General features: G+C 44.2%; 1 protein-coding gene across 1 annotated transcript; it reads left to right on the top strand.

Moving 5' to 3' along the window:
• Positions 1-3,515: 3,515 nt before the first annotated feature.
• Positions 3,516-12,347, top strand: CDC23 (cell division cycle 23). The gene is made up of 16 exons (XM_075103059.1): positions 3,516-3,881; positions 3,956-4,028; positions 4,939-5,076; positions 5,345-5,387; positions 5,753-5,858; positions 5,950-6,082; positions 7,333-7,510; positions 7,604-7,701; positions 7,952-8,033; positions 8,621-8,774; positions 8,927-9,046; positions 9,371-9,446; positions 9,749-9,810; positions 10,682-10,760; positions 10,853-10,972; positions 11,849-12,347. The coding sequence occupies exons 1-16, from the start codon at positions 3,766-3,768 to the stop codon at positions 12,017-12,019; spliced, it is 1,749 nt and encodes a 582-aa protein (XP_074959160.1). The 5' UTR covers positions 3,516-3,765; the 3' UTR covers positions 12,020-12,347.
• Positions 12,348-13,950: the final 1,603 nt, after the last annotated feature.

Genomic DNA, 13,950 nt, shown 5'->3' with positions numbered 1-13,950 from the left:
CTGTAAACCTGAGTTGTTTAAGCATTTCTGTACCTTCTGTACCTCCTACCCCTCTCATCTGCCCTGCCCCCATTTTAACATCCATTCTGAAGAAAATGGTGTGGCAATGAGAATTGTGGAGGTTATTGACATCAGAAATGCTCTACAAGTATCTAACCAGGACAAGTGTAGCCAAACCCCACCCCCTGCTAAGATTAAGAGAAAGCTGAGCTGGTAGTGTCGGCACACCCTCTCCCCAGCGGCTCCACTTCTCTGTGGTGCTCCCTCCCTCACAGGCACCGTCTACTGCGATCCAAGAGATCCCACTCCTCTCTGCTCGTGTTGGTCTTACTGACCTTTTGCATATCCTCCCAACTCCCTACCAGCCTCGCTCGCGTTGCCAGTCTTCCCTCTCACATCCCAAGAAAGGCTCTGCTACTTCTCTCCAGTACTGTACCACCCCTAAGCAACTATACCAGCAATTCAAGTATTACCAGTACTCTGCAGAGGAACTAGAGACAGGCTAAAGTGTCCTCTTTCTACACTGACTATTGATAACTTCTAGCCTATACCAGGGCAGACCCACTCCTGCCAGAGAGGCTCCATGCTGCATTTCTTCATCCCAGTACCAAGACTGAGGCGGTGGGGGGCGGGACAGGTAAGAAAAAATAATTTTAAAAAGTCACACCTTGTTAAATGAGGCAGGAGTACAGACAAATCTGAAGTTGGATCTTGCTTTACAGTTGGTTCTACTTTCTGCAGGGGGTTAGACCTGATGACCAAAAAATGCCCTCCAATGTAAATTACTACAATTCGGTGCAAAAGGAACATGTAGCTTAAAGTTGTCAGAACTCTGCTCAGAACAGTTAAAAAGTATGGCAAGTACCTACCAAGTTCTTGTTTTCTAACAGAGAAAGAATTCATACTGCTTTTTTTTTCTCTTTTTGAGCCAAAGGTCATTTAAAGAGGTCTAACATAGCACACACAGAGTCCAGAAATAAAAATGATTGTAATTTCTGGGAGTAATAACACTACTAGAAAGGATAAAGGATACTGGAAAGAAAAGCTTGTCTCCATTAGAAGTTTGACAAGAGTTCACTTAAACAAATAAAAGTAATTCCATGCTCAAGAATTCAGTAACTGCGTCACTGAGCTGATACAAATGTCTGGGTAACCTTCTTCACTTCTGATAGGCAATCTCCTGCCTTTTGAAACTATCCAGCTTGTGAGAATTTATTCCTCAGTCTTGATGTGAATCAAGAATAAATGGTTTCCCTCCCATCTTCGGGTCACATGGTTTCCAGGCTCTAACCTCAATGATGTCCTGGCAGACTGTACAACAAGCAGAAGTAAGAGTTGCATGAACAGTGCTAAATAGAGAACACAACCAACAGTAGAAAAGAAGTTCTTATTATGTCAAATTTCTCAGTGTAAAATTATACAAGAACCTGTGATCACAGCTGATATTTAAACAAGTCTGACAGCATCATCATCATAATTATAAAGAAGTTGAATTCAGATAATGCAAAAGTCTGGATTTTCTCTAACTCTGTCAACAGATGAAATTTCCTGTATTGGCAAGGCACTTGGCTTGGTGAAGGCCACTTATATCAGATTTCATTGGGCATCAGCTGAACGTTTTAAGATCTTAACTTTGGGGGGGAAAAAATCCTTTTAAAGTAACTATCCTTTTAAAGTAACTATCTACACACCCCATTTGTGTGATGGACTTATTTCCCCCGCACTGACCTTCACTGGTTTTGTCACCATGTTTCTGTGAGGGACTAGAGAAGTCACCCAGGTAGCTGTGCAATGACATGGTGAACAAACGCCTGCTCTTCCAACAGCACACAGTTAGTACGGCTAAGTTAATCCATATCTCCCTAAGATATTATCGGTTTTCATGCAGAGACGATATAATTAGTCCCCTGCTCTAAAAACCAGCCCTGGGTGTCACTTAAAAGACGCATGTATTACACAATGGAATGACAGGAAGAATTATGAGTTCTCATTATGAAGCAAGTCTCGAGCAATTGAATTATTGAACTCTCGGCCATCATTAAGTACCCTTTCATCCTCTTCCTGATGCTTCAAGACAGAGCCCAAAGCGCCACCTTCAGCCGAATAGTTGGAATCACAAAGATCAGCAGCCGGCGAGCTGCTGCAGGGACAACTATTCACACACCCAGACCCACCTGGCTGGGTACCAAAAAATAAACGTTTTCTCACTAAACAGCCCAGTATGCCATAGCTGTCAGAACTGCTGCTCTTCTAGAAGAGCAATCGTATGAACAGTTAGAGCACAGCTGCCTGAGCGGCACACATTAGGAACCCCACATAAAGGGTATTTTGCCTAGATTTAAGCAAGCATCCAAATAAGTAGCATTTGGTGCATTTTTGCAGAAGGTTCTGTATTTCTTATTGAAACCTCACAGAGCACCTCAAGCATATTGTCACAGTTTCCAGCCAGGAAAACAGTACGCAATACCCAGTGGGCCCAAAGCTGAAGGTAAACAGACTTTGATAAAATTACTTCACAGACCTCACACCACAGACAAATAAACACTCATTGGATTCTTCAAAACCTGAACGCCCTTAAATTAGAACAATGTAATTATCGAACACAGGATTTAGGAGTACAGAACAGCCCACTCTAACAGCTGATTCCCAGATATAGAGAACACAAAAGAGACTGTAAGGACAAAAAAAAATTTATTTTCAGAAAGAAAAGTTCCAAGTCTCTCTTCATCTGTGTTTTGGGGCAGGGCAAGGAGAGGGAATGAGTCAGGCATTTTTTGTTAACTAGACCCATCTCTGTAATACCAATAACAACAAAGACGTTTTTATTTACATCTTGCACATACAGCCTGGCAGAGTAATGGCAGTATTTCCCGTCAAAGCCACAACCGAGCTTGCAACGTGTTTGCCTAAAATTAAGAGAGGAAAAAACCATGCACTATTAAAACCAAACCTCTAACAATGGGCTAATTTGCTTTGTCTATTTGAAAGACCAAGAAAGACTATAAATAACCCAATATACTGGGCAATTTCTGTCAACCTTGATTTCAGCAGGCTGCTCCAAATTGAATGGTTCCAATAATTCCCGCTCCCCGCTCCAAAAGGAGATACTTCCCGGCAAGGGCCTCGGCCCCCGGGCGACCAGACCGAGACAGGGGACGAAGGAGCCCCAGGAGAGGCCGCTCCTCACGCGGGCCCCGGCGCCCGCTCCCCGTTCCTCAGGCCGCCACCCACGCTCGGGCGGCAGCACCGAGGGCCGCAGCACGGGCCGCGCCGTGCGGCCCGGCAGGACCAGCCGGCCTCAGCCCCGAGAAAGGCCGCGCGGCGCGGTACGGTGCGGTACGGTGCGGGATGGGGCGGGGCGTGCGGCGAGAGGCGGCGGCCGCACGACGCGGCAGCGGCGCGTCGAGGCCCCCCCCCACCCTGAGCGGGCGGATAGGCGGGCGGGGCCGCCGGGCCCTCCGAGCCCCGCTGGGCCGAGGCGAGGCAAGCCCAGCCCAGCCCAGCCCAGCCGGGCCGGGCCGAGTCGAGCCACCGCCCTCCCGGCCCGCAGCGCAGTCCCAGGCTCCGCTATCGCGGCCGCTGCACAGCGCTACGCGGCGAGAGCGCGTCTCCGCGACAACCGGCCAATCAGGCGGCAAGGCTTCAGCGCGCCTCCTTTGATTGGTAGCGAGGCCTCTCGAGCTCGCCCAAGGAGAAGGCTGCGTCTACAGGGCGGAGGGCGCTGAGTGTGCGGGGCTGTGGTTGGCTGGGAGGCGCGCCGGCGGGATGGCGGCGGGGCTGGGCGGCAGCGGCGACTTCTCGGACCTGCGGGAGATCAAGAAGCAGCTGCTGAGCGTGGCGGAGCGGAGCCGCGAGCGCGGCCTGCAGCACAGCGGGAAGTGGTGAGCGCCGCGGGCGGGCCGGGCCCCGCGCCGCGCCCCGCGGGCCCTGGGCTAACGGGTCTCTCTCCTCGCAGGGCCTCCGAGCTGGCCTTTGCCTTGGACCCGCTGCCGCTGAGCGAGCTGCCGCCGCCGCCGGCGCTCACGGAGGTACGGCTGGGGCGGGGTGGGGGCGAGCCCGGCCGAGTGGGGCTGACATGGCCGTGGTTCCCCTTGGAGCGAGCACCGCGGGCCGGCTTTTAACCCTCTCTGCAGCTATTAAGGGAAAAAGGCGACCGTGGTCTTTTTAAAAACGTACGTGCCGGAGGCTGCTCTGAGTGCCGATGGTTCTGTCAGGCGGCGAAGTGCCCTTCCGTCCTGTGTTCGGTGGGGCGGACCGAGCTGGACGTGCTTTCCCAGATGAAAGCATTCCGTTTTACGTGTGCTGTGCCCTAAGTGAGGGACTCTGTAAGCAAAGTTTGAAATCACACTCCTTAATTTAAATTTTTATTCGTCTTTACTAGGGCCAGAATTTCTCGTAATGCAAATTACGTTGTGCCATTAAACTTGTGCTCCTTAGGACACAGGAGGAACAAGTTGTATTGCCATCCCATCTCCGTAGGTGTACAGAGGACTTGGGTTCTATGCCTGTTTTGTTAAATTACAGCAGTGTGACATGTCACAAATGCCTTTCAAGGCATAGTTACCAAGGAAATGTTTGCATTTCACTTAGTGGATTAGTATTGTTTGATATGGAATTCCTGAGTAGGTTTCTCATTTATGGTCATTCATGCTCATTGAACAGCTAATCCACGCCTTCTAGCAGCTTGCTGCATCATGTTTTCTGGAATCTGTTTATTTTAAATGTTTCTAACTAGTTTGTGCTCATTATTTGAGAACTAGGAATTGGATCATGTGAGGGAACGGAAGGACTTCTTTAATGGTACTTAAACCATCTTTGAGGACGAATAAACTACGTTTTTAGCTTTCAGAGCAGTTTCACTGATATGTTTATAACTAGGCGTTTTTCCTAAAGCATGTCAGAGCTTCTGAGGACTTAAACTCTTCTGTGTCCCTGCAGGAGGATGCTCGTGATCTGGATGCCTATACATTAGCCAAGTCTTACTTTGATCTGAAGGAATATGACAGGGCTGCCTATTTTCTACGGGGCTGCAAGAGTCAGAAAGCTTACTTCTTGTATATGTACTCTAGATACCTGGTAAGATAGAAGGAAAAGTTGCCTTTTGGCATTAACCTCCCCTGCTTCCCGCCCCTCCCTGCCATACCTTTTTCTTTGCCTATTCTGTTCCAAATGACCACCTAGAAATCCAAATAATATGTTTGGGGTGGAGGGAGATAGGGGTGTTCATTTTAGAACTGTGATATTTGTGAAGTCTCAGTTTGGCAAACTGCTGCTTAATGATTCTATGATTCTGTAATGAATGTGCTATTGTAATGTAATCTTGGGTTTCCTCTGTTTTCCACAGTCAGGGGAGAAGAAGAAGGACGATGAAACAGTGGATAGTTTGGGTAAGTCTCTGGTGTCAGAGAACACAAGACAATGTAGTGAAGCTTCCCGTAATGCCTCTTCATGTAAATCATCTTGATTTTATGGCTTTCCCCTCAATTTTTGGAAAATAGTGTGCTGTAACACGTTTTCTTTCATGTTCTCTTAGTTCATTGGCTTAATACAGGTTACATATTTTCATCTATTAGTTCTTCTGATTAAGCAGGCGATCAGATGAAGTGATTTTCTTTTAAAAAGAGGAAAATAACCACATACTGGGAGGCCTTGAGGTCACATCAGTGACGATTCTGAATATACCCAACACTTTGTAATTGCTGTGGTAAGAATCTTGATTGAAAGCTAGCTGTTTGACTTTCTCTTCATGTAGGACCTCTGGAAAAAGGTCAGGTGAAAAATGAAGCTCTACGAGAATTGAGAGTTGAGCTCAGCAAGAAACATAAAGCACGGGAACTGGATGGATTTGGCCTTTATCTGTAAGTGTCTGCATGCATTCCTAATGTATTAATGTGTATTTGTGTGGATATGCAGAGTCTTATGATTCTGATTAACCTGATAACTTTACAGGTACGGTGTTGTGCTGCGGAAGCTGGACCTGGTGAAAGAAGCAATAGATGTGTTCGTTGAAGCTGCCCATGTCTTACCTTTGCACTGGGGAGCCTGGCTGGAACTTTGCAACTTGATTACAGATAAAGAGATGGTAAAACTTGGGAGATATCAAGATGCGGTAACAAATTCCAGCATTTAACCTGATTCAGTAACCAATGGTTCAGTTGCCACAAGACTGATGTCGCCCACTGCTTTAATCTGTGAGACTGTTAGGCAAGGCAATCCAAGAAAGTAAATTATGTGGTAAAGCCTCTTTTTCTTCAATTGCTTGCCATACGGTAGCTTGAGAATCTTTATAGAGGTTGGGCTTATTTCTTATCATTCACCTACAAAGTGGTTTAAGAAATGGCTAACTCACATATTCTGAGGTAGTTGTCAGTAGGGTTATTGCCTTATCACATGAAGGAGATCCTTCTAAGATATTTCTCTCTCTCTCTCTCTTTTTTTTTTTTTTTTCCCTTCTTTTAATCTGGTTCTAGTTCCACAGTTATTGAGCATTTTTGGTAGCCTGAAAGGGTATATAGAATCACTGCTTTTAAAACTAAAACACTATGTACTGTTCCCTTTATCAAATGCAAAGCTGCACGTGTGAGATGAACTGCATCAAAGAATTGAACTTACATGTAGAAACAAAATAGACTGTGTTTCTTTATGCATGGGATTTTATGAGACCACTCCTGGAATTCTTCAGTCAATTCTGGCTGGTGGAATATTTTAAAAAGTAGAGGTGGCACAGAAGAGAGCCTTACTGATCTGTGGAAGAAGAGAGATGTGTTTTGATGAGGTTATTTGGAGTCTGTTCACTTAGCTCATGAAAAATAGTGATGTGATATTGAGGTTCAAACATAGGAATAAAGTGCAGTCTTTTGAAGGACTTCTGAATTTAATGGAGAAATAAGGCCAGTGGGTGAACCTGAAGTCAGGTGCTGTCAGATTTAAAAACAATAATTCCTTCAGTGATTGACCAAATGAAATGGGTTCAATTCTTCTACAATTTCAGCAGTCATAGGAATAGATGGGGAGTGAGTAAACAAGAGTTACATGGTCCATATTGTACTGATTTTTTTTAGACTGGATGTCTTGGTGCTTCTTTCCTGTTTCAATAGTCTCAATTTATAGCAATTATTTAGTCTCTCCTTTGGCAGAACCTGATATTAATTCTTAGTCCTAATACTGCTCTTTTGTAGTTGGTGTTACGGTTTAAGAAAGTGATTTCAGGAAAGATTCCTACCTCAAGACCATCTGCTAAATCATGGGAGGGAAGATAATGGATTCTTTGCCACAGGTGGCTGTTAGAATACTGATTGTCATCTCTTCCTCCTCTTCTTTGGTTCTTGCTAGTTGAAGTTCCTGTCCTTGCCAGATACATGGATGAAAGAGTTCTTTCTTGCACACATTTATACAGAGCTGCAGCTGATAGAGGAGGCTCTGCAGAAGTATCAGAGTCTCGTTGATGCAGGATTTTCCAAAAGCACTTACATCATCTCTCAAATTGCAGTTGCCTACCACAATATCCGAGGTCAGTGACACTTACTAGCTAGTAGGAATGATCCTCTTAATGCAAACTTGGTATTTATAGTTCTTGTTGTCTCATCTGCTGTTCTTTCTTCAGATATTGACAAAGCTTTATCCATCTTTAATGAGCTAAGGAAACAAGATCCATACAGGATAGAAAACATGGACACTTTCTCCAACTTGCTATATGTAAGGGTAAGCATTCTTTCAATTGCCTGTCTGTAATGATGGTCTTTATGAGAGGTATGTTAAACACTGGCAAAGCAGCTGATGCCATCTAGCCTTTCTGAATAGAAGCTTCCAGCTTCAGCTTTCCACTTCGCAATGCCATGAAACAGATGAAATGTATGCATTGCTAACTGCCTAGGTTTTCTTTGAAACATGACCATGTTGAAGCACGTACCATGCTCCTTTTCTCGTAACTTTCATTTCCTTGTTTCACTAGAGCATGAAGCCTGAGTTGAGCTATCTGGCTCATAATCTCTGTGAGATAGACAAGTATCGTGTTGAGACCTGCTGTGTAATTGGTGAGAGTCAGCTCTTTTATGTGTTGTTCTTATGCTGTCTGCAGGCAGTGTGAGGAAATCTTAGAAACACTTGTGAAAATGATCAGTCAGCACAGCTATCAAAACCACTTGGTAAACGTGGTTTCAGGCAGTCTAAAAAGCAGACTAAATGATAGAGTACACTCTTCCCTCATTTCTTGCTGAAAGAGGTGCTGTAGTACTGTCTGTGCAGGAAGGACTTGAAGAAATCGTTACGAAGGCCCATGTAGCTCATAGTCCCTTTATTTATAGTCTTGAAACTCCAATGGAAATAATTGTGTGTCAGGACCAGGAAATTGATTGGTTGGATCATGACGTAAGTTTCAAGGCCGGGGGTTGGGATCTTGATTAGTACAACCAGAAATGAATTGACCAAAACACTGAAGAATGGACTGCTATCATGTTTCTTCAGGTTTGAATCACATCTGCCTTTAATAGGACTCTTTATAATTTAAGTTAGGAGGTAGAGGATAATACATCTTCCATCTGTTTTCTGCTTCTCTGCTGGGGTTTTTTTTTTTGTTTGTGGGTTGTTTGAATTTATTTATATATTGTGACTTCTGCTTTAGGGAATTATTATAGCTTGCGTTCCCAGCATGAAAAAGCAGCACTGTATTTCCAGAGGGCCTTGAAACTGAATCCTCGTTATCTGGGAGCCTGGACGCTCATGGGACATGAGTATATGGAAATGAAGAACACATCTGCAGCCATCCAGGCTTACAGGTATCACTTGCGTAGTGCACAAAATGATGTTTGAGTCTGTATACATAAGGATTGAAGTAGTATCCTCTATTTTTTGTTAGTCTTCTGCTGAGTTCTGTCTTGGTTTTGATCCTGACTGCTTTCTGACTAGTTCATCTCCCTTTCTTTGACAGACATGCAATAGAGGTGAACAAAAGGGACTACAGAGCATGGTATGGCTTGGGGCAAACCTATGAAATCCTCAAAATGCCATTTTACTGCCTCTATTACTACAGACGGGCCCACCAGCTCAGGTAGAGTTGAGAATGGAGCCATGTTTATTGGTGTTCGCTCTGATGTTGTTGCTACTAGCTAAGGAATTTACACGGAGGAACTAAGTTTGGGGAAGGGAGAACATCAATGCTATGGGATTTGTGCAGTCTCGCTATTCTAAATCCTCTTAGTTGTATTAGTTAACTATTAACAAAGGCTTTGTCAGTTAAAGCACTTATTGGGAGCATAAGTGATGTTTTGTGTAAGGGAGGATGACAGACACTGCCAGATGTAGATTTCCCCCCACTCCCTTTGAGATCAGCTGGCTGTCCATTAAACTACATGTAGGAATTGCTCTTTTACAGACCAAATGATTCTCGTATGCTGGTTGCTCTAGGAGAATGCTATGAGAAACTCAATCAGTTGGTGGAAGCTAAAAAGGTAAGTGAAAACAGATGTGTGGAGTAAGACTTTAGGGTGTCTCCCAGGACACTAGATGGACTCGCAGCAAAATTGTGGAAATGCAGTGTGTTTGTTAGGAGCTTACTGAAACCATTTCTGTGGCAGTTACAATTGGGAAAGTTTTACTGAGATGTGACTAGAGCAACTGATAAATAAAAAGTCTATAGATGACATGTGTGCCTTTGCAGGAAAGCCACGTTTTCTGTTTCTGACTTGCTTGCATGAGTCATGAGCTGGAGTCGTTTTTGTGATGTACTTGACTGACTTTCCTTCCCTGACAGTGCTATTGGAGAGCTTATGCTGTGGGAGATGTGGAGAAAATGGCACTGGTGAAACTGGCAAAGTGAGTATGTACTATCACTGTCAATATTGTATTACATGGAACGAGCACTTTGATACCTGATGATGAAATACTAAATGGAAAACAAGTGGAATTGCTGTTAGGTAGTATTACTTTTGGAACTGTGTAATAACTGGTGTCTTTAGGTCTGTAGTGACTGAATTCTGGTGTCCAGCTTTAGCTTTAAGCTTCCCTCAGGATGATTAGAGGGAATCATACCATAATGTGGGTTGCAAGGGACCTCCTAATCCTGAGGTGATTTGAGCAGGCAGTGCTAGCAATTGTATTTGTATTGAATCTTAAAGAAATTCATGATGGTAGATGATGTATAACATTGTAGATTGATTGATTCCTGCCCCCTCCCCTTTCCAGTATATGATTTTGACATTGGGAAAGGGTCTAATGTGAAATAAATGTGAACACTCGGATGTCAGCACTAATTTTTGGCAGGGATAAAGTATTACAAAGTGGAAAAGTGAAGGGGAAGGAAATGGGCAAATGAAAGGTGAAACTGCTGTACAAAGACTTTGGGATGTAGCGGGGGAAGAAGGAGCACTGGAGGAAATAGCAGTAAATAGGGTGGCAAAAGTCTGTTGAAAGCTTTAAAGTGTAACAGAATAAGCTACGGTCCCTGCTTTGTTTTTTACTGCTTCTAGCAGTTGGTATCTGACTGGCTCCCTTCCTGGTAATATGAATGTTCTCAACCTGGATCATCTCTTTCCATGAGGGGCAGGACATGGTGCATGTCTTGCAAATTCTGAAGGAAAAGACCTGGCTTTAGTCCATGTCAGGTTGAGTAGGTACTTTCTCATACACCAAAAAGGTCTTTGACAGTGCAGTCTTGTTCCAGTGGCCCATTTTTCTCCTTTTCTAGGCTACATGAACAGCTGAATGAATCTGAACAGGCAGCTCAGTGCTATATCAAATACATCCAGGATATCTATTCCTGTGGGGTAAGATACTTTGGGAATAAAAGAAGTAAACATGGTGTAGAGCTACCTTGGAAGGCACTCAAAGATGATGGTTTTTACCCCTCTTGCTGTAGGAGATAGTGGAACATCTGGAGGTCAGCACTGCCTTCCGTTACCTGGCCCAATACTACTTCAAGTGTAAGCTCTGGGATGAAGCCTCAGCATGTGCTCAGAAATGCTGTGCGTTCAATGATGTGAGTAGTTGTGCAGTCATTGGTGTTTCTTTCTTGGGGGAACTATGACCTTGACCTTGGCTCCCCTCAGAGTAGGAGGAATCCTTTATTGAAGGAATGAGGGCTGTCTACCATGCAGGTCGCATCCTGAGTGGTGGTGTTTATACCTGATCACTAATACTGCTCATGATTGACTAAAATCATGGACATATGGTGTAGATGGTAAAATTAAACCATGCCTTATTGGTATTCATTAAATTAAACAAGTTGAGGCTCCACATGGCTGTCTTAAGACTGCCGAAAATCACGGTGGTGGGGAAGAGGTTAAATGGCCGCAGACTCCCACACACTGTGTAGTGATGGTACTCACATGACTCTTTTTTTCTTGCCTTTCTGTGTGTAGACAATGCAGAGGATATAATAGTACTTGGGTTTTGCATGTTACTCTATACTGAGAGGTTCTGTATCTGTAAGTGGGCAATTCTAGACTTTTAACTTCAGCATAAAGGTAAACAGTAGCCTTGAGTGCAGGGTGTTTGGCCTATCCTTAATGAAGCTGTTTGGAACTCTGGAGAACCTGGATTCAGCTTCTGTGAAGCTTTTCCAATCTACTTTTTGCCAGAATATTTAGACAGTTTCAGCGGTTGATGGTAACACTGTCTGAAATACCCAAGTAACATGCAAATCAGGTTAATAAAATGAGGAAAGGCTAAAAAAAGTGACATACCTTAATGTTTTTAAGTAGAAAAAAGAAATGAGGATGGTTTTTATAGCTTGCGGCCTTATAGAATGACAAACTATAATAACTTATACTGCTTGCATACTGAATTTGACCCATAAACCACCCATCCATAGGTGTATTGTTTTGATTTTTTATTTTTTACAAATTGTTTTCAGACTAGAGAAGAAGGAAAGGCCCTGCTGCGGCAGATCTTACAGCTTCGCAACCAAGGAGAAACCTCGTCCACAGATATTGCTGCTCCCTTTTTCCTCCCCGCGTCGTTGTCGGCCAATAACACTCCCACACGTCGTGTCTCCCCACTCAATCTCTCTTCTGTAACACCATGAACAATGCTGATACTTCTAACCTGTGCATTGAATGTGATATGGCAGATGGGGCTTGCAAGGACTCACTGCTTTCCAGTGAAATTTCTACAGTCGTCGTTGCCTTCACATGAAGGGTAGGAGTTATTAGAGCCCACAGCTGAAGACAGATATGCCCCCGGCAGGCAAAGGTGCAGCTTATGTGAAAGTGCCTATGCTGAGATGTGAGAACCTGCTCTACTTCTCACCAAGTCATTCCAGTTAGAGGGCAGACATGTTCCAATACACACAACTACTAAAGGATTGGGAAGAGCTTGTCTGCTTGAGCTAAAATATATTTGAAGTTTGATTATGCCTTGTTACCTCTGGTCTTTACTGAACTTCTTGGGGTGACCTTTTAGTGGTATCATTGCGGTCTACATCAGAAACTGTTACCTGCCTGGCTACTTCAGGACTTTTGCTTGTCTTGAACTACACAGAAGATGTTCCACTAAAGCAGTAGATGTAGGCATTTAAGAGGTAGCTGCTATGTGTATGTTGGAGGACTGAGAAGTGTCAGCGGAGTTCCAGGTAGCCACAGGTGACAGCTGTTTGCAATTCCATCTGTGGATCTGACAGATACTTTGGCGAGTGGGATAGCACAATTATAAAACTCATGGTTAAGTTACTGTCCTTGGGCTGCTTTATGGTGCAGCTTTCATTTCTACTGTAGCAAATGAAATTGGGTGAACCATAATGGATCATTTTGTTAAGGATTGCCACATCTTGTGGATAGTATGGTGCAGGGGATTCCTCCCCTGCAGGGCTGCTGCTTGTCCCCTTCACACATCCAGCCAATAGTAAAGCTAAGTGAGAATTTCAAAGGTACATGCATATGCCCAGGTACTGCAGACATGACCATCAATGAATAGATTAACATAAACAAGAGGACAGTGCCCTTAGATGCGCTTGCTTAAAACCGAAACTGCAGAAGTGGCCTGATCCTGTTCCCACTTGCTTAAAGTTTGCTAGTGGAACATATGCACATGCTTTCAGTGACTTAACTCAAGTACATGTTCACGTTCTCTGGTCTCTCCAGTCTCTGCCCATAACTTTAAGTCTCTGCGGTATTCATGCCTAGACCTTGGCTATCTTGTTCAGCTTCAACCTGGACCTAGGGTGTCTACAGATTTTGGGTTTTGCCTGTTTGCTGGCTAGTCCTGGTTAGGGTTGCTATTGGAACATACACGTATGTACGCAAACAGTGAGGAGCATGATGATACGGAGAACAGGCACCAATAGTGTTTAATAAAAGTGTAGAACGCACTATGATGATGAGTCGTATGTCTCAGCCAGACAAAGGTTACTGACCAGAAGCCTGCTTGTATGCAGTTGGTAGCTCTGGTGCCCAACCTTACCTGTCAACTCTTTCTCTCACTCCGCACCCCATTTTGCTATGCTTGTTTCTCCCTGACCCATCCTCACCCCTCCCTTGGGGTCTGTGGTCATTCCCCTAGACGTCCTATGATACATTGTATGTGGTCCTGCAATCCGCTTCAGACATCTTGAAATAAATCTGTTCTTGCCTATGAGACCCTGCTTGATAACCAACCATAGTTCTATTTGTTACAAAGCTCCTGCCTGAATCTCTTCAGAGTTACACTTGAGTGGTGCCTTTAATGGCCTCTTGACATGTGTCTTAGAGCTCTAGTATTAGTTAGCTGCTCTCAGACTTTTATGTATACATGTGCTTCACTTATCACCTGTCCTGTTCATTGTCTTGTCTTTTACGTTGAATAGTTGTTAACCAGATACCCTTACACATGTATCCAGTTTGTTCACAACTTCACTGAGGTAACCAAGGGTGGAGGTTAACATCACTGACTTTGACTTGAAATGTCTTGCTCATTGACAATTGGTGCCCTTCAGACAAAGACAGTGTTAAGTTTGGGCTTCATCTGCCTGGGAGGAATGTG

Source organism: Phalacrocorax aristotelis, chromosome 8 (assembly GCF_949628215.1).
Source record: "Phalacrocorax aristotelis chromosome 8, bGulAri2.1, whole genome shotgun sequence".
NCBI lineage: Eukaryota > Metazoa > Chordata > Aves > Suliformes > Phalacrocoracidae > Phalacrocorax > Phalacrocorax aristotelis.
The sequence above is the reverse complement of the archived record's forward strand: the minus strand, read 5'-3'. Positions and strand labels throughout refer to the sequence as shown.

Bases quoted from the DNA above. Each gene is read 5' to 3' on its own strand.
- CDC23 (XM_075103059.1), top strand. From the start codon at position 3,766: ATGGCGGCGGGGCTGGGCGGCAGCGGCGACTTCTCGGACCTGCGGGAG. The intron at 3,882-3,955 runs GTGAGCGCCGCG...CTCTCCTCGCAG, and splicing joins CTGCAGCACAGCGGGAAGTG to GGCCTCCGAGCTGGCCTTTG. The intron at 5,388-5,752 runs GTAAGTCTCTGG...CTCTTCATGTAG, and splicing joins TGAAACAGTGGATAGTTTGG to GACCTCTGGAAAAAGGTCAG.